Source organism: Lontra canadensis, unplaced genomic scaffold (assembly GCF_010015895.1).
Source record: "Lontra canadensis isolate GAN:19392208 unplaced genomic scaffold, GSC_riverotter_1.0 scaffold6, whole genome shotgun sequence".
NCBI classification, from domain to species: Eukaryota; Metazoa; Chordata; class Mammalia; order Carnivora; family Mustelidae; genus Lontra; species Lontra canadensis.
Genome location: NW_022631000.1, coordinates 22,018,390 through 22,037,098, shown reverse-complemented (window position 1 = coordinate 22,037,098; position 18,709 = coordinate 22,018,390). Strand labels below are relative to the sequence as shown.

General features: G+C 39.2%; 1 protein-coding gene across 3 annotated transcripts in view; it reads left to right on the top strand.

Annotated features, from left to right (window-relative positions):
* The window catches only part of GK5 (glycerol kinase 5), an 84,764-nt gene that overhangs the window by 3,741 nt on the left and 62,314 nt on the right, over positions 1-18,709 (top strand). For 2 of the 3 annotated variants that reach the window (XM_032852390.1, XM_032852392.1), the window contains exons 2-4: positions 4,917-5,010; positions 7,420-7,495; positions 16,394-16,487. In XM_032852390.1, the coding sequence (XP_032708281.1) occupies positions 4,917-5,010; positions 7,420-7,495; positions 16,394-16,487 (264 nt within the window). The remainder of the gene's footprint in view (positions 1-4,916; positions 5,011-7,419; positions 7,496-16,393; positions 16,488-18,709) is intronic. The other variant, XM_032852391.1, reaches the window with a different exon arrangement.

Sequence of the window (18,709 nt, the reverse complement as noted above, 5' to 3'; positions counted from 1 at the left end):
CTTTGGTTGGTTTTTGGTTGTTCCTATTTTCAGTACCACTCGGTGGTCTTACCCTACTCAGCTGGATGTGGTATATATCTGATATTTGCAAAGAAAGCACTCTTCTGGTTAAGTGTCTTTGTGAGTAAACCTTTTACCTTCTGCCTGGTTAGAGAGGGGCGGTGATCTGGCTAGAGGTAGGGATTGGGGATCCTTATAAAGACTTAGAGCCAGGGACGCCTGGATGGCTCAGTCAGTTAAGCATCTGCCTTCCGCTCAGGTCGTGGTCCCAGCGTCCTGGGATTGACCCCTGCATCAGGGTCCTTGCTCAGTGGGGAACTTGCTTCTTCTTATGTTTCTGCTGTTCCCCCCGATTATGCTCTTTCTCACTCTCTGACAAATAAATAAAAATTGTTTAAAAAAAAAAAAGAAGACTTTAAACCAATCTTGTGTTCAACCCCATCTGGCATCCCAGTCTTTGGAGGTGCCTCTAATTTTCAGGACTTTACCATAGAATCTCTGCCTGCCAGGGTTTGAACAAAGGCGTGTCACCTGAGCAGGGAGTGAAGTATTAGTTTTCTCCTCTGTTTAGCCATGTGCCACCAACCCACTCACTGTTCATATTAAAAACATTTGCTAAAACCTGGTCTGAGCCTGTTTGCTCTCTTAGCATTGTCTCTCTGCATAAACCTTTTTAATGTTTTTATTTTAATGGAATCTTGAGAGGAATTGGAGGTAAGATATGTAGGTTTAAGCCATCATGTTAAACTGAAGCCATGGCTTCTTCCCCCCCCCCCCCATGGCTTCTTTTTATTTTATGTTTTAAATTAACATACAGTAAAATTGCCTTTTTGGTGAATAAGTTCTGTGACTTTTAGCCAATGTAGGAGTAATCCCCAAAACTCGTATTAGCCCTTTGTAATGCTAGCCCTTTGTAGTCATACTCCTCCCACACCTAACACTGATCAATTTTCCATGTCCATAGTTTTGTCCTTTTGAGAATGTCCTATAAGTGGAACAATATAGTCAGTAACCTTTGGAGACTGGCTTTTTTCAGCATAATGCCTTTGAGATTTGTCCATATTATGTATATCAATAGTTTATTCATTTTTATTTCTATGTAGTAATCCATTAGATGGATGTGCCACATTCATTCACCAGTTGAAGTACACTTAGGTTGTATCCATGTTTCTGGTGATTGTGATCAGAGCTGCTATAAACATTTGTGTACAGATTTTAATGCGAACCTAACTTTGCTCTTCTCTAGAATAAATACGTAGGAGTGGTATTGTTGGGTCACATAGTAAATGAATGTTTAACTTAACAAAAAATTACCACGCATTTTTAAAGTGGCTGTACTATTTTGCATTCTCACCAGCAATGTATAAGAGTTCTTCACTGACACTTGAAATTGTTAGTGTTTTTTATTTTATGCATTCTGGTAGACGTAGTAGTATCTCATTGTGGTTTTGATTTGCATTTCACTAATGTTTAATGATGCTGAATATTTCTCTATGCGTATATGCTATACATATATATCTTCTTTGGCGAAGTGCCTGTTCAAGTCTTTTGCTCGTTTTTTAATTGGGTTGTTTTCTTACTGTTGAATTTTGAGATTTTTTCATATATTCTGAATGTAAATGCTGTGTTGGATGTGTGATTTACAGATATTTTAAGCCAGTCTGTGTTTTGTCTTTTCATTTTCTTAATTAACCGTGTCTTTTGCAGGGCAAATGTTTTTAATTTTGATGTTCAATTTGTCAGTTTCTCTGTTTTTTGAATGGTTATTTTGGTGTCATGTCTAAGAGCACTTCCATGTCTTTTGCAGGGCAAATGTTTTTAATTTTGATGTTCAATTTATCAGTTTCTCTGTTTTATGAATGGTAATTTTGGTGTCATGTCTAAGAGCACTTCATCTAATACCACATCACAAATATTTTTTTCCTGTGTTTTCTTCTAAATATTTTATAGTTTTATGTCTTAAATTTAGATCTGTGATCAATTTTGAGTGAAGTTTTGTGTAAGATGTGAGTTTGAGGTTAATTTTTTTGCATATAAATGTCTGATTGTTTCCAACTGTTGAAAAAGCTATCTTTTTTCCATTGAATTGTTTTGTATATACTTGTCAAAATAAATTAGCTATATTTGTGTCAGTCTTTTTCTGAACTTTGTTCCATTGATATCTAGTTGTTCATTTATTTTTTAAAAAATTTCATTTATTTATTTTAGGGAGAGAGAGAACACACAAGTAGGGCGAGGGACAGAGATAAGCTTACTCTGCACTGAGCACTGAGCCCAACATAGGGCTGGATCTCAGGACACTTAACCAACTAAGCCACCCAGGCACCCCCTATTTCTTCATTTTTGTGCTAGTAGCACACTGTTTTGGCTAATATAACATTATAATAAGTCTTAAAATTGTATAATAAGTCTTAAAAAAGTATGATTTCTCCAGTTTAATTGTCAACATTTTTCTGGTTATTTTGTTCTTTTGCTTTCTCCTATAAATTTTAGAATCATCGTGTCTGTATCTACAAAAAAATCCTACTGGGATTTTGATATGCAATTGTAGATGGTATTTCTTTAGCACTTTAGAAATGTTGAACCACTTCCTCCTGGCCTCCATGGCTCTGATGAGAAGTCTGCAGTCATACAGAATCATTGTTCTATATATATAATGTGTGACTGCTTTCAAGATTTTCCTTAGTTTTTGGTTTTCAGCATTTTAATTATGCTGGATCTGGATGTGTAATGCTTTGGACTTATCCTTTTAGGAGTCTTCTAAGTTTCTTGAATATATAGATTTTAAGTCTTCCACTGAACTTGAAAAATTTTTAGCACTATTACTTCCCTAATTTTTTTTTTTTTTGCATTGAACTCTCTCTTTTTTTTTTTTTTCCTTTTTTGGGGAATCTGATGACTTAAATACTAGACCTTTTGCTCCTGTCTCATAGATCCCTGAGGCTTTATTCATTCTTTTTTGCCAATATTTTTTCTTTCTGTTATTTAAGTTAGATAATTTCCATTACTCTATCTTTGGTTTACTGACTTTCTTCTGTTGTCTTTATTCTCTTGTTAAGCCCATCCAGTATGTTTTTTATTTTAATTCTATTTTTTTAAAATTGATTTTCCAGCTTTATTGAGGTATAATTGAAAATAAAAGTTGTATATAGGTAGGGTATACAACTTGATGTTTTGGTACACATATACATTGTGAAATGATTACCATAATTAGGCTAATTAACATACCCATTACCTCACGCTATTTGTGTATGTGTGTGCGTTGAGAACACTTGAGAACTGCTCTCCTAGCAAATTTCAAGTATACAGTACATTATTATTAACTATAGTCACCATGATGGATGTTAGGTCTCCAGAACTCATTCATCTTATAACTGAAAGTTTGTACCCCTTGACCAGCCTCTCTGCACTTCTTCACTTCTCCTAATTATTGTATTTTTGAGTTATAAAAATTTTATTTTGTTTTTCTTTTTGTCTTATATTTCTTGGCTAAGACTTTCTGTTTTGCCATTTGTTTCAAAAGAATTTGCCCTTTCTTCTTGGAACATTTTTATAATCACTGCTTATGAAGTCTTGATCAGATACCTGTCATCTTGACATTGGCCTCTATTATCTTTTCCCATGTGAGGTGAGAATTTTCTAGTCCTTCATATATCTTGCAATTTCAGACTATATCATGGACATTTTGAATATAGTGTTATAAGACTCCAGGTCTTATGTAAATCCTATGATGAATGTTGATATTTTTCTTTTAACAGGCAGTTAATGCAGTTGGATTCAGCCTACAAATTCTGCCAGTTTTTCTGTGAACTTTGGTTTCAGTGTTTGTCATTTCCAGAATCTTGACAGTACTATTTGTACCTGCCCTGTGAATGTGCCACCTAGTAGCCCGTCTGGTACCCGGGTAGGGGTTTGTCCCTTAGTTCTTAACATCTTTGCCATGTTGTTTATATTACAGTTCACACATGTACAGCTTCAAGGTGAGTCTCGGAATTCATACTCAACTTTCCAGAAATGCTTTCCCAAGCTCCTCCCTCTCTGAGATGGTGTGGTACTTTTTGGTCCCCTAAGCTTCCCCTTTTGTCTCCTCTTACCAGAAAGCTGGAGCTTTCATTACCCTACTCTGCTGGCATTTCCTATGCCCACAGCTGCGGCTGCACATCAGGACCGCAGAGAGAGAGAGAGAAAAAAATATGGCAGTCTTGGGTCCTATCTTCTCTGGTTGGAGAGGGAGTTTTACCTCCTTCAGTATTTTAGGTATTGCAATTACTACTGCAACCATTAGCCTGGGCACAAAAGTATGGAGGGAAGCAGGGGAAAAAGGAAATATGGGGGATTTCTCCCATTCTCTCTGAGTGTTAGCCAAAACATGAGAGCTTCTCTTGGAGTTTCCACTGCATCCTAGTACCCACTTCTGGTTTAGTGGACTGTCTTGATTATACCAGGGAATATCAGGGAAGAAATTGGAAACTCACCACCAGTTAGCTGTACTCGAATTCTTATCCTCCTCCATCTTCCTGCCACCTTAGATTTTTTAGAGTGTGCATTCAGCCCACGTTTTATCCCTGCGTTCAGTGGTAGAGGCAGGGTGGATTGTGTTTCCTCCATCATAATCTGAATCAGAACTTGGTACTTTATTTGTTAATTTTTGTTTTTAAAAATTTTTTTTCTTATAAAAATAGTACATCTTCATTATAGAAAACTTAGAAAGTAAAGATAAAATAAAGTTAAAATTTTCTGTAAACTCATGAACTAGAGAAAGCTTTTATTTCATAATTTCTATTTTAACAATAAAATTAATTAGATAATAAATGAAATAAAATTGTTAATCATTTTAACCATTTAAAAAATTTTAAGACCCAGATGTTATTGACTTACCTAATGTTGTTTTTACGAAATTTTCTTTTTCCAAATAGATAGAAAGTCTTCATCCTCAAGCTGGCTGGGTTGAAATTGATCCCGATGTTCTCTGGCTTCAGTTTGTGACTGTAATAAAAGAATCTGTTCAAGGTAATTAGACTTGCAAAAATAAAAATAATAAAGTGTATTTTGTTTGTAGTAAAAGTTTTCCTCAGTCTGTCGAATTTTGTGGGTTTCCTAAGTTATGATTACACAAATAGTATTTTACTGGGGTAAAATTTCTCAGTATTTTTCGGCAGACATCTGTGATTTATAATTAACCACTTTGTCAAGGAAAGGTAACAGCAACTCTCTGTCCTCTGGTTTAAATCTTTTTTCAATACAGTATAAAGGCTTACTTTGCTTCTTCATTCGGGGTTGTGGCTAGTGCTCATTCGACTTCCTATTGTGTACAAAATACTAGGGGGTTATAAACAAAATTATAACCCACAGTTCCTGCTCTCGGGAATTTACAGCTGTGTTACCTGTATTTTTTTTTTTTTAATGTTTTATTTACTCATCCGAGAGAGAGAGGGAGGGAGCACAAGCAGGGGAAGGGGTAGAGGCAGAGGGAGAAGCAGGCTCCTTGCTGAGCAAGGAGCCCAATGCCAGACTTGATCCCTGGACCCTGGGATCATGACCTGAGTGGAAGGAAAAAGCTTAACTGACTGAACCACCCAGGCACCTGAAATCTTAACTCTTTAAGGACATTTTCCCCGTGTAACTATTTTAAGAATATGGCAAGAGATGACTTATAAATATGAATTCTAAAAGATCTTTCATTTTATTTTTGTGTCTCAGTTGCTTCTCCTTCTTGCCTTTTTGGTTTGAAATACTTCAAAACTTATTTTAAAAAGCTGCAAGAATAGTACATGGAACACCTGTATGCCTTTTCCCAGATTCACACATGTTTAGCAGTGTTTATCATTCTATACAAACTCTTTTTTTTGACCCATTTAAGGGTTCATTTGACATAATTACCTGTGATCCCTAAATAATTCAGCATTACCTCCAAAGGAAGGGAGAATTCTCCTATATAAGCACACTGCACATATCACAGAGGAAAGTTAACATTAATACAGTAATATTTTCTAATACTTAATCTTCAGTATTCCTCTCTTATCTCAGTCATTAATAGGTTTTTTTTCCCAATCTAGAATCTGTCCAAAGGTGAGGCATTGCATTTGGCAGTCAGTCTAGTCTCTTTTAATCTAGAGCATGTTATTCGTGGCACTGACAGTTTTCAGAGGTATAGACCAGTTTATTAGATGGTCCTGCATTTTGCGGTTGTCTTATTTCCCCATGATTAGATTCAGGTTAAATATTTTTCAGGGGAGCACTATACAGGGGTGAAGTATCTTCCTCAGTGCTCAAATTCAAGTTGTACCTAATTTTCCTAGTGGGATAAATTGCTTTTCTTAAAGAATATCACAAAATATACTTGAGTTGCAATATTTTGAGAAGTATGAACCAGGAAGACCATGGGGTTTTTTTTTCTTTTTTCTTTTAAAGATTTTGTTTATTTATTTGACAGAGAGAGAGAACGAGAGAAAGAATCTCTCTTCTTGGGTAAGGAGCCCGATGCAGGACTGGATCCCAGGACCCTGGGATCATGACCTGAGCGGAAGGCAGACACTTAACTGACTGAGCCGCTCAGGTGCCCCAGAAAGACCACATTCCTATTTGCATCTTAGCATCTGTTAAGATCTAAGCTTCAGTAATTATACTATTTTCCCTGGGAATTTTTCTTGTCATCAACCATCAACTTATATTATGTTGTGGCGACCGTAAAAATAAGTTGTTATACCAACGAAGGGCGATTTATTCAAGAGTAGCAATTTGGGACGAGCAAGCTACAGCAAAAACCGTAGGCTAGTCCAGCAAACAAAGGAAAGGAATGTTATTTTGTGGAAAAGGAGAAAGAGGTTGGGAAAGATTGTTTTGAACTGTAGTCCATTGGAGAAAAGTGAGAGTTTGGGGTAATGATGGTTTTTCATTGGCTGGGGTAAATTTATTTTAGCAGATGCAATGTACATCTTTTCTCGTTAATGACCTATAATTGCCGATTCCTTCCTGCTAAGGATTCTACTCTTGGGGTCTATGATTGATAGGTCTTCCTGTAATTGACCCAGTGGTTTGGCCTGCAATGCATTTTAGAGAGGTTTCCCTTTATTAATTTTTATAGGTTGATCATTGCTTGAATTAAGATCAGTCTTTTAGTATTATCAAGAAGAAATATAGTCTAACTTACTTTGAGTGGTGTTTGCTTTTTTTTCTAACATTTAAAACAAAAAGCTCCTTTTCTTATTATTAGAATATGACCTTTTTCCCTTTAAGTAAAAAATTACTGTAAAACCATCTTAGTAGTGCTTCCTTTATTAGCTCCAGTTATGTTACTAAATGCTAAACCGGTTGTTTCCCTTAAAGATTATATTGAATGATTTATTCCCCATACTGTAATATTATAAAGAAAAGCTTTACTAGCTTTTAAACATGTGTTTTACCTATCTTTATTTTTAGCTGCTGGGATAGAGATGAATCAAGTTGTTGGTCTTGGCATTTCAACACAGAGAGGAACTTTTATTACGTGGAACAAGTAAGTGCATTGTGTGATAAGCATTCTGTTGCTGGGTTTGGACCACAGTGAATACATCGCTCCATTGCTGTGAAACCTTTTTGGAGAGTTTAAATTGGTGAATTAATAGCAGTTTAACTTGGTTAAGAGGGATGAAAGTGGGCCTACTTTCTGGCATTTTAAAATACGCTCCCTGCATGTTATCTGAGGTCGACTTACATAAAATGATAACAATAAAAAGTATTGTTACTGTCATAAAATTCTCCATTCCTTTCTTTTGATATAAGGTAGTTTTTCAACTAAGCATGGATTGAAATCTTAAAAATTAGCTTATACCAAAAAAGATTCAAGAGAGACTAACAAATTTCATAAACACGATTCTATAATTATGGTTTATATTTTCAGTCTATTACAAATTTAATATTTAAGTACCTACAACATATGGGGTATGTGTAGATTAAACACAATTATAATATAATGGTTATCATATAGTGAATATCTATATTTCAGGTTCTGTTATCCTAACAAACAAACTTGTTCTTTAGGTATTACGACTCTTTTATACAGGAAGAAACCAGGGCTCAGTGAAATAATTATGTAAGTGGTTCAAGGCCACTCAGCTAATAAATAGAGCCAAGATTCCAAATTATCTTTTTGAACTCCAGACATGCTCTTTCCACTACACCCATATTGCCTTCAACATGAGTTTCTTTAAATTTTTTAAGGTTTTATTTATTTGAAAGAGAGAGAGAGAAAATGAGAGAGAGCATGAGAGCGGGGTGGGTGTTAGAGGGAGAAACAGACTCCCCGCTGAGCAGGGAGCCCGATGTGGGGCTTGATTCTGGCACTCTGGGATCATGCATGACCTGAGCCGAAGGCAGACGCTTAACCAACTAAGCCTCCCAGGAGCCCCAACATGATTTTCATTAAAAACAATAACAACAACCACAAAACTCTATAAGATGTTTTTTTGTTACAAAGCACTAGACTCCAAAGGCATCTTGAGCACAGGGCAGTGGGGAGGAAAAGTAGTAGATATAGGAAGTAGGTATAAGTGTTAGAAACATAATCTGGGTGAATTCACAAGGTCTTGGCCTTTATTTCAGTATTGGATAAGAGGAAAAAGTTTAACTTTACCAATATGTCTGGCCTTGATGTTAGAGGGGATATGATAGAAATTATAGAGAACATTAGAGGAGGAATGAGTTAGATGGTGATGAGGGTGGGTAGAAGGGAATATGATGAAGTGTTTGGTTTGGGATATGTGAATATGGAGATACCCCAAAGGCGGTTTGAACGTTTGTCTGGTTTAACTAAGGCATGGCGCATTTCCTCTAGATAAGTGCTTTTTCTTTCAAGATACAATGTATCTCAGATGGTTGCCTGCATCTACAGCATGCCTTCCCCAAACTTCCCAACCTGTGTGCTGGGTAGAGCACGTCTTAAATAGGTGATATATTTGCCAGATGAAAGACTAAATGAATTAAAGTCATCTGGGTAGATCACGATTTCTAAAGAGTGGCACTGTTCACATTTTGGGCCAGATGATTCCTAGTTGTTGGGGGCTGTCCTGGGCATTGTAGGGTGTTAGGCAGCATCCCTGGTCTCTGCCCACCAGGTACCAGCCGCACCCCACTCCTCCAGTTGTGACAACCAAAGACATCTCCAGACGTTGTCCAAAGTCCCTTGGGGGACAGAATCACTCCTAGTGGAGGATTGTTGATATAGACTGAGTCAAGAGAAATAGGTGTGTTCTCTGATAGGAATTACATGGATAGAAAAAAAAGAAGACTGAGGATTTGGACAATGAATATTGGCCCCTCCACCCAACATAAACGGGATCAGAAAGCAAAAAGCTGTCATGATAGGACAAACATGGATCTGGGAAGTAGGTGGATGGAAGTGGGGGCAAGGGAGTGTTCCTAGGGAATTAACTCACTGGAAGTGTTGTGTTTTGTTGGATTTGGAGATTAGATCATTGCCCACAAAGATTGTTTACATCAGGGACACCTGGGTGGCTCAGTTGGTTGGACGACTGCTTTCGGCTCAGGTCATGATCCCGGACTCCCGGGATCGAGTCCCGCATCGGGCTCCCAGCTCCGTGGGGAGTCTGCTTCTCCCTCTGACCTTCTCCTCGCTCATGCTCTCTCTCACTGCCTCTCTCTCAAATAAATAAATAAAATCTTTAAAAAAAAAAAAGATAGTTTACATCAAAACCTAGATAGGTCATTCATAACAGGAAGATTAAGATATTAGGAAGAAAGTTTGTATGTGGCAATAAGGCCATGTTTCACTTTTGGGAGAAACAGAGGAGTCAGGTCAGGTTCCAAGACCATTCACTTCCCTTACTGGTAATGGTGTCCTTGTGGAAGGGTAAGATTTCTTCCTAAGACAGTAAATTGTGAATTTTCTCCTTGACTGTCCTTTTTTGAGATGTTTGTATTCTTTCACGAGTTTTGGAAACTTTGCTTGTAGGAACTGAAACGCTAGAGATTTTCCCAAAAAAACCCACACAAGGCTTTGTGCTTCTTTTACCTTGAAATAATGGAGTCTTAAAATAATGCTCCCCGAGTCTTCGTGAGCCACGGTAGCACAGAATGTCGGCAGATCTGCAAGCGCCACAACAGAGAGCGGAGATACAGTGCAGAAGTGGGCACGGCTCCGAGCCAGCAGGAAGTACCTCGTGCTCATTTTCTGGAGAAAGGTTGACAGACAGGCCCCTGGCACAGTCTGCTGTGCATTCCAGTCCCAGCCTGCACCTCCTTGCCCCAGCTCACCGCTTCTTTCTCCTGCAGTCACGGCCGTGGTCCTGTTGTCCTGGCCATACAAACATTATTTTCCGGTTGTTGCTGTCAGGATGTCTAAAACTTTGAACTTTGTTTTTGTTTTTCTCTTTCCCCCTCCTTTCGATGCCAGGAAACTTGGTCCTTGTGTTTTCTTCATATTCTTCAGGTTAAAAAAATTTTCTCAATGTATTTAATCAGTGGTGTGTTTAGCCTGCCTCTTCCAGTAATGGCATATCTCCTCCCTCTTGGTTGTTTTCAGTTCCTTTTGTTCTAAAATATCTGAGCTGTTTTGGTTCTTCAATCTCTGTGTCTCTCAGGGAGGCTTCTGCCTGCTAACCTCGGATCAGGGTGTGTGCCAATTAGTAACATAAACTGTGAGTCATGCAAGCAAACTGAGATTCCCTCAGTAACTGAGGACTCACAGGGAGTGAAGCACTGTGCTGGCTGCAGAGCTGAATACGAAAATGAGTAAGAGCACCAGCCCTCAAGGAATTTGCAGTCTCTTAATACAAGTATACAAATGAGCCTGTGTTCCCGCAGCACCAAATACATCTTTTATTGTGGTACCTGATACTTGTGTTAATGGTTCTTACGAATTACTTATGACACAAATATATTAAGAGCCACGAAATGGCGCAATGTGTTAGAGAGGTTTAAGGCAACTCATTTACAATATTGCTATTGACGTTTTTCCTCCATTTCTCCTTTTATTGTTGACAGAGGGAAAACGAGCCCAAATCACTGCTAAGTGAATATTGGAATATGCGCTGCTTCTTGAGATCAGTATTCTAGATTGTCTTCTACCATGTCATGAATTAATGATGTCACTCTCCTCTTGTGATCCTCTCCCTGTCCTTGTTCTTCAGCTCTGCTAGCATCTAACGCGTCGTGCTTCATCCTGGCTGACAAGTTTGGAACGTATAATATATTTAGTCAGGAGTGTTCAACCTCCTGGTTTGTTCCTTCTCATCCTTCAGAGCTTGATTCTATTGTCATTTCTCGTGGAAGTCTTTCCTGACCTCTGCACTGGGCAAGGTCTCCCTGTTAGTATATTCATGGCAGTCTGTATTTTTCCTTCAGAAGACTTATTCCTATAGTAAGTAAGCAATTGAGTAATTGAGTATTTCTTTGGTTTCCCTGGTAGAGAATATATTCATAGGGGCAAAGATGTCGTGTCTCTCTCTTCTTCATACCTATGTCCCCAGCTCCTGGCACAAATTGCTGTGTAAGCATTTGATGAATCAGTGATTAAAGATCAGATTTAAGTGTGTAAGTAGATGCTATTGTGTGTAGAATGGCACAGAGAATCGTGTATGTGTAGATTTCACTTCTGTCAAACACAGTCTGATAGTCCTGATTGGTAGCAGCATTCATTTTTCAAATACTTCTTTGGTGTCTGGGCTAGGGGGTGAGAATCTGAAAGTGAATAGACTGTGTCTTCAGGAGGCTCACGGTCCAGTGGGAGATACAGATGTGATCCTTCGATAGGGTACAGGCTGGTAGAAATCTGCCCAGTAGAATTGCTGTGTACCTGATAATGAAGGAGCTGACGGGGAATAGTGTAGAAGAATAGTGTAGAAGAAGGTGGAATGAGGCAGGGTTTTACAGAGTCACTTGAGCCAGGCCTTGTAGGATGAGCAGGAGTTTTCTAAGTGGGAAGAGCAAATCACTGGCAAAAACAGTAGCTGGAAGAGCATGGTATGTTTGAAGAATGAGAAGTACTGTAGATTTCAAGGGGTAATGTCGAGAAGGCGCCACCACCACGTGTTCTGACTCCTTCCTGACACTGACCTTCTCTCAGACTCCCCTCCTCCTATTCTGTGCTCCAGCCACACTGGCCTGCTCTCTGTTTCTTGAACACTCCCCACTGGTTCCTACTTTTGTTATGAGCAGCTTTGCACCTGTTGCTCCCTCCATCTGGAGCTCTCTTACCTGAGAACTTACCTCTTTCCCATCATTCAGACTTCACTGCAGAGATCATTTCTCCTAGGAGACCTTCCCTGACTATTTTACTTGCCTATCACTTTACCATTTTATTTTCTTCACATCGCTTATTATCCAAAATTCTTTTTTTTCTGAGATTTTATTTATTTATTTGAGAGACAGATAGTGAGAACAGAGCACAAGCAGGGGGAGAAGGAGAAGCGAGCTCCCTGCTGAGCAGGGAAACCTGTCATGGGCTTGATCCCAGGACGCGGGGATCATGACCCGAGCCAAAGGCAGACGCTTAACCAACTGAGCCACCCAGGTGCCCCTAAAATTCTTATTTATTTATTTGCATATTTATTTTTATTACATATCTCTCATTGGAGTAGGAAGTCCCATGTTGGGATTTCTGTCTGCCCTATTCTCACTGGATCCTTCATACTTAGAACAGTGCCTGGCACATAGTAGGCACTCAGATCTTTGTGACTGAGATGTACCTAGAGAGGAAGGCAAGGTCCCAATCCAGGAAAGGCCACTTGTTGTGGTAAGGCTAAGGAGTTTGTCTCTTACAAGAAGTGGGAAACTATCAAAAGCCATTAAGCAAGAAGAGGAATGTGACCAAATTTACATTTGAGAAAGAATATTCTTGAATCAGGGCAGTCTGTATTTCTCCTTCAGTGGACTTATTCCTGTAGTAAGTGAGCAGTTGAGTAGATCTGAGGGGAATGAGACTAAGTCTGAGAAGTCTTTTTGAAGGCTATTGTTTATTCAGGTCTCTGTTGTCATATCTGAAAACACTCCCCACTCCCACTTACTCTATTCCTTTACCATGCCAGTGTTTTGCAGCATGATCCTTACATGAAATGATAGGGGGAAAAACGTTGGCAAAGGACACAAAGAAAACCCTATATACTTAGAGAGGTAGAAGGAGAAACATCACAATGATAACATGGAAGTTTAGGAAAGTGACAGTTTTAGGTAGGAAGAAGTGATTGTCAGGAGTCAATATTGCAGAAAGGTCAAGTCAAATTGAAAAGGAATCTGTAAATCTGGAAATTAGGAAACCAACATTACACAGTGAATGTAATTTTCATGAATGATTAGAAATCTCAGTTGCATTTGAATTGTGTTCAGTTGAGGTAATGGGAGGTGATGAGGAAATTTTGAAGGGGCTTAGTTAGGTGTGGGGGGCATCCTGGGTTAGGAGAGGTATTTTTGGTTCTGTTTCAAATGTGGGAGATTTAAGCATGTGCAGAAAGAGAGTTGATGGAATACTGATGAAATGAAGTGATGGAAGAGTCGGGAAGGCATGGGTATAGAGAGTTCAGGTGGAGCTGCCAGCCTGTGACATGAGAGGGAAAGCTTTTCCTCTGAACCAAAAGAGAAGTGGGAGAAATGGGGATTTAGGAAAGTCATTCCTGTGTCTTTACTTCCTTTGAGAAGCAGGTGGTAGTGCTGGCCTAGGGCTTAAGAAATCTGTGAAAATTAAGATGTACCATTTGTGGGGCATGGCGGGGGAACTAATGAGGGACAAGAGAAAGACTTTTATTGTTTTAAGTGACTCTGAGGACATAGACAAGGTTGTGTTCCATAGACAATGGATTGGTATCAGTTCACAAGGTTCTGGCATTGAAAGTAGACACAGAAGAAAGCTGGTAGGATCCCAGGTTAGGTGTTGAAAAGGTAAATGGTTAACTGGAAAGATCAGGGGTAGAGAGTGACATTGTGCAGAAAAAGGGAGAAGGAATTGGTGAGAGTTGGATAAATCAAGCATTGAGTTAGGAAGAGAGGTTGTAGTAAACTATTTTGGAACTCTAGAACCTGATCAGGCCTTGTAACAACTAGGGGATGCTGGATGAAGGTAGAGGCTACTATTCTCAGGTAAGAGGGTGTGTGCAAACCGGCCATCAACCTTTACTCCTCAGCCCTGCTTTGGGTGTGGGGAAAGCAGCTCACATTCCTGGAGTGAGTGGAAGGTGCCAGGGCAGGCAGTGGGGACATTGTCCTACAAAAATTTGAGTGTGTATGCTTTGGTGGATTTGATTGTGCCCTACAGAACTGGCACGGATGCTCACCTAGGTTCCAGCCCTCTCAGCTGCAGTGGCTTTCACAGGTTGTGTCTGTAGGAAGATTTAAAGGGCCAGTACCTTTGGGGGATTCTTTTGGAGCTAGACATGGAAGGCATGTGTCTTGGTCTGCATCTTGGTATGTTTGGTTTGTAATCTCATCTATAGGAAAATTGGAATATTGCTTCTCTGATTTGCATTAATGATAATGGTGACTATTTGGATCACTGAAGGAAAAAAAAGTAACATGTTCATGATGTAGGTGAATGCTGTGATTCTCATTAATAGAGGTGAAAAATGGGGGGAGGACGCTATTAAGAGAGTGAAAACTCAAAAAATGGTGGAGAGTATTTATTTCTAAGTCATCTATTTGATAAAGAATTAATATTTAGAATATATAAAGAACTCCTACATCTCAACAGCAAAAAAAACAAATAACCCAATTCATAAATGGACAGAGGACTGGAATAATATACAATTAGTTAATAAGCACATGGAAGGATGTACAATATCATTAGCCATTGGGGAAACACATATCAAAACCACAATGAGGTATCACTTCACACCCATCAGGATGGCTATAATTTTTAAAATGGAGAGGGTGCCTGGGTGGCTCATTTATTAAGCGTCTGCCTTAGGCTCGGGTCATGATCCCAAGATCCTGGGATCAAGCCCTGTGTTGGGTTCCCTGCTCAGTGGGAAGCCTCTTTCTTCCTCTCCCACTCCTCCTGTTTGTGTTCCCTCTCTTGCTGTCTCTCTCCTTCTGTCAAATAAATAAATACAAATCTTTTAAAAAATTAAAAAAAATAGAGAATGACAAGTGTTGGGGAGGATGGGGAAACATTGGAATTCTTGTATACTGGTGGCAAGGATGTAAAATGGTGTAGCCGCTGTGGGAAAAAGTTCAACAGATCTTCAAAAAGTAGACTTACCATATGACCCAGCAATTCTCATCCTAGGGGTTTGTGCAGAGAGGTTGGAAACAGGGATTCAAACAGGTATAGCAGTGTTTATAGCAGCATTGTGCATCGTGGCAAGAAGCTGGAAACAACCCAAATGTTTAGAAATAATGGGGACAGTAACATAGAACATTGTGGACTGTACTTAACGCCACTGAACTGTGTACTTAAACATGTTTAAAATGGCAAATTTCATGTTACGTATATTTTACCACAATTTTTAGAGAGTCAAGGGGTAGAGAGTGTGCTAGGTCATGGGATGCAAGAATGGAAGGAAGCCTGGGAGAGGTTGGTAGGAAGAAAAGGGAATGTTTGAGGGATTAAAGGCTGCAGTGAGGTTGAAGGGAAGGCATTTAGAGAGTAAGATTGAGAGAACTGGAATAATAGCAAGAAGTGTCGACTAATATATTGGAATGTTAGAATTTCAGGAGTAGAATGTCCCCAGGTTAATAAAGTTGAGGACATGCTCTTGAGTATGGACTGCTTAAGAAGTAGGGGTTATGACAGTCTGGGGAATTGAACGTGGCCAACCCACACGGGAGGGCACCTGGAAATAGAGTAGAAAGCAAGTCTGAGTTGAATGTCGAAGATTGGTAGATGTCAGTGGTTGATTTACAATAGCCAAAAAGGGAAATGATTTATTTCTACTATATTTCTTAGTTTTGTACTTACATTGCAGTGCCCACCCAGAGGTTGTTAAATTTCTTTTCACTAGACACATTTTGATAAGCCTGGTAGGTTGCCAGTGGCTAAGCCAGTCATAAAGTTGAGAGACGTAGAAATAGGTTTAGGCAATATTTCAGCTCTTCTGTAGGTACAGAGGTTTTGATCTGATAAATGAAGGGGGAAAGCATTGGCTTCTTTTTAAGGTGTATGGGCAAGTATTTAAAGGGCTTTTCATTAAATTTCTTGTGTTTTAGAAGTATGCACATTGTACTGCTTCAAAAAGAGCATCTTTCCTATTAGAATTTGGTCTAGAATTTCATATTATGTATCATATTATAATACTTACAAAATGTGTTCAATTTATAAAATAAGTCATTCAGCAAGCCCCGTTTAATTTAACTCATACTTTGAGATTCCAGTGTGCCCTCTAATTTTGTTTTCTCTTATGGCAGATCTTTTATTTAATATAGCTTCGATTCATATTGAGTCTCCAAATACTGTTTTTATCATTCATAGGAAAACAGGAAATCATTTTCACAACTTCATTAGTTGGCAAGACCTAAGAGCTGTTGAACTTGTAAAATCTTGGAATAATTCGCTCAGACTGAAGGTAATCTTTTTCTTCTGTGATTTGGATATTGCTGTTTTCCCTGTAAATGTCCCTTAACTATAGGCTTAAGTGTATAATCTCCTATTTGTACTGCTTTAGGAGATTGAGAAGAGAATACACATATGCACCCTCCTCACATCAGTGAAACTTAGTAATAGTTACCCACAAGCAGATGTGGTAGACTAAAGTACTACATTTCAGGAAACCCTGAGGAGGTTTAGGACGGTCCAGATGTTCTCACATAAGTGAGAATTCATTCCTGGAGAAGAATTTGCCAAGTTGCCATTCTTGGAGAAATAGACAAAATGCAGACTGTGTCCAGAAAGAAAATAGGAAAGTGTCCAGATTTCATCCTCTTTTATTAGAAAAGTGGAGAATGGACATTGAGATCGATAACTAGCTGACTGCCACGAGCTCTTCACTGATGCCTGTCACATAAAGGTCGCAAATGACAACGGTGACAACCATGACGGTGACCTCAGTGGCGGTGGCAATGTAAGTGTGGGATTACTGAGTCAGAGGGTAAGACAATTTCCAAATGTGGCCAGATCTGGTATAATCAATACTGCGGATTGCCTACGGTGTGTTGCAATATTCCATGTTCTAATGCCGCCCAGCTAAATGCCTCCTCAGCTCGGGTGCCCGTACCAGGTAGTGCTTCAGGGAATATCTGGAGCATTGGTTTTACTCAACAACTATTTGGAGACATTAATTTTATATGAAAACAAACAAAGATATTATAGATATTATGGACTCTGACAGCAGTGCATGAGTGCAAGAGACACTTTTGCCATAATCTCACCCGCAGTTGGTTTTTCTTTTGTTAGTATAATGTATGAAAATGCACCTTGCTTTAATAACTTGAAAGGCTGAGAACCAAGAGGTGCTCTTTACAGGACAGACTAATCAAGGAGTTGAAAATAATTATAAGGAAATGTCATGAACTTTGAATGGTATAATTTTAAATTATACTACTTACAATGTAGAATTCTGTATCTTAATGCGTAATTTTAGTTTTTAATAGGTCAATTCATCAAACATTTCTTAGGTCTGTCAGTGAGGTATTTATAACTTTTATTCTTTTAAAAATAAGTTTTGAGGGGCGCCTGGGTGGCTCAGTAGGTTAAAGCCTCTGCCTTTGGCTTGGGTCATGATCCCGGGGTCCTGGGATTGAGCCCCGCATCGGGCTCTCTGCTCGGCGGGGAGCCTGCTTCCTCCTCTCTCTCTGCCTACTTGTGATCTCTGTCTGTCAAACAAACAAATAAAATCTTTAAAAAAAAATAAGTTTTGACTTTGGAAATATTTACGTCTGTAGTACATACCCCAAATCTCACATATAAAACTCACTTCAGGCACAAAAATCAGCCTTTAAAGCTCTTCATCTACTTGATATTGAGGATGTGCATGATGTAAGCTTTGGCTTTTCTTAGGAGACAAATGTACACAGACAGATATTTAGCACACACGATGCCAGGGCCTGGCCTGCCGCTGAGAGAAGCCTACCCTGCACTCATCCTATACAGATGCTTTTTCTTTCTTTCTCTCTTTTTTTCTTTTTTAAGGTTTTATTTATTTATTTGACAGAGAGATCACCAGTAGGCAGAGAGGCAGGCAGAGAGAGAGAAAGAGAGAGAGAGAGAAGCAGGCTCCCTGCTGAGCAGAGAGCCTGATGCGGGGCTCAATCCCAGGACCCTGAGATCGTTACCTGAGCCGAAGGCAGAGGCTTTAACCCACTGAGCCACCCAGGTGCCCGCTTTTTTTTTTTTTCTTAAGGATTTTATTTTTAAGTAATCTCAGCATGGGGCTCAGACTTACAACCCCAAGATCAAGAGTTGCACGCTCTACCAACTGAGCCAGCCAGGCACCCCTCTCCTGGATGCTCATGGTTTATTGATTGAGGTTATGGAAATGTTGAGGGTATATGTGCCAGAGATGGCACCAAAGTCATTTGTTTAGCCAATGCTAGCTCCAAACAAAGTGGTGAAATAATTGACCTGTGTTGGCAGTCTCCTGGCACCATTGTTTTCCTCCAGTTCTTCTAGCAGCATTCATGCTTCCTTTCACGGCTATTCTAATTGTTGGTTAATGGTTGCTAAGGCTTTGCTGGTAGCATAAAATCCCAACTCCTTACCATGGATTGGCCCTGTCTGTAGCTCTGACCACTTCCCAGACCCTTTCTTCCTGAAGCTGCTAAGTATTCAGCTCCAGCTTTGCCAGCCTGC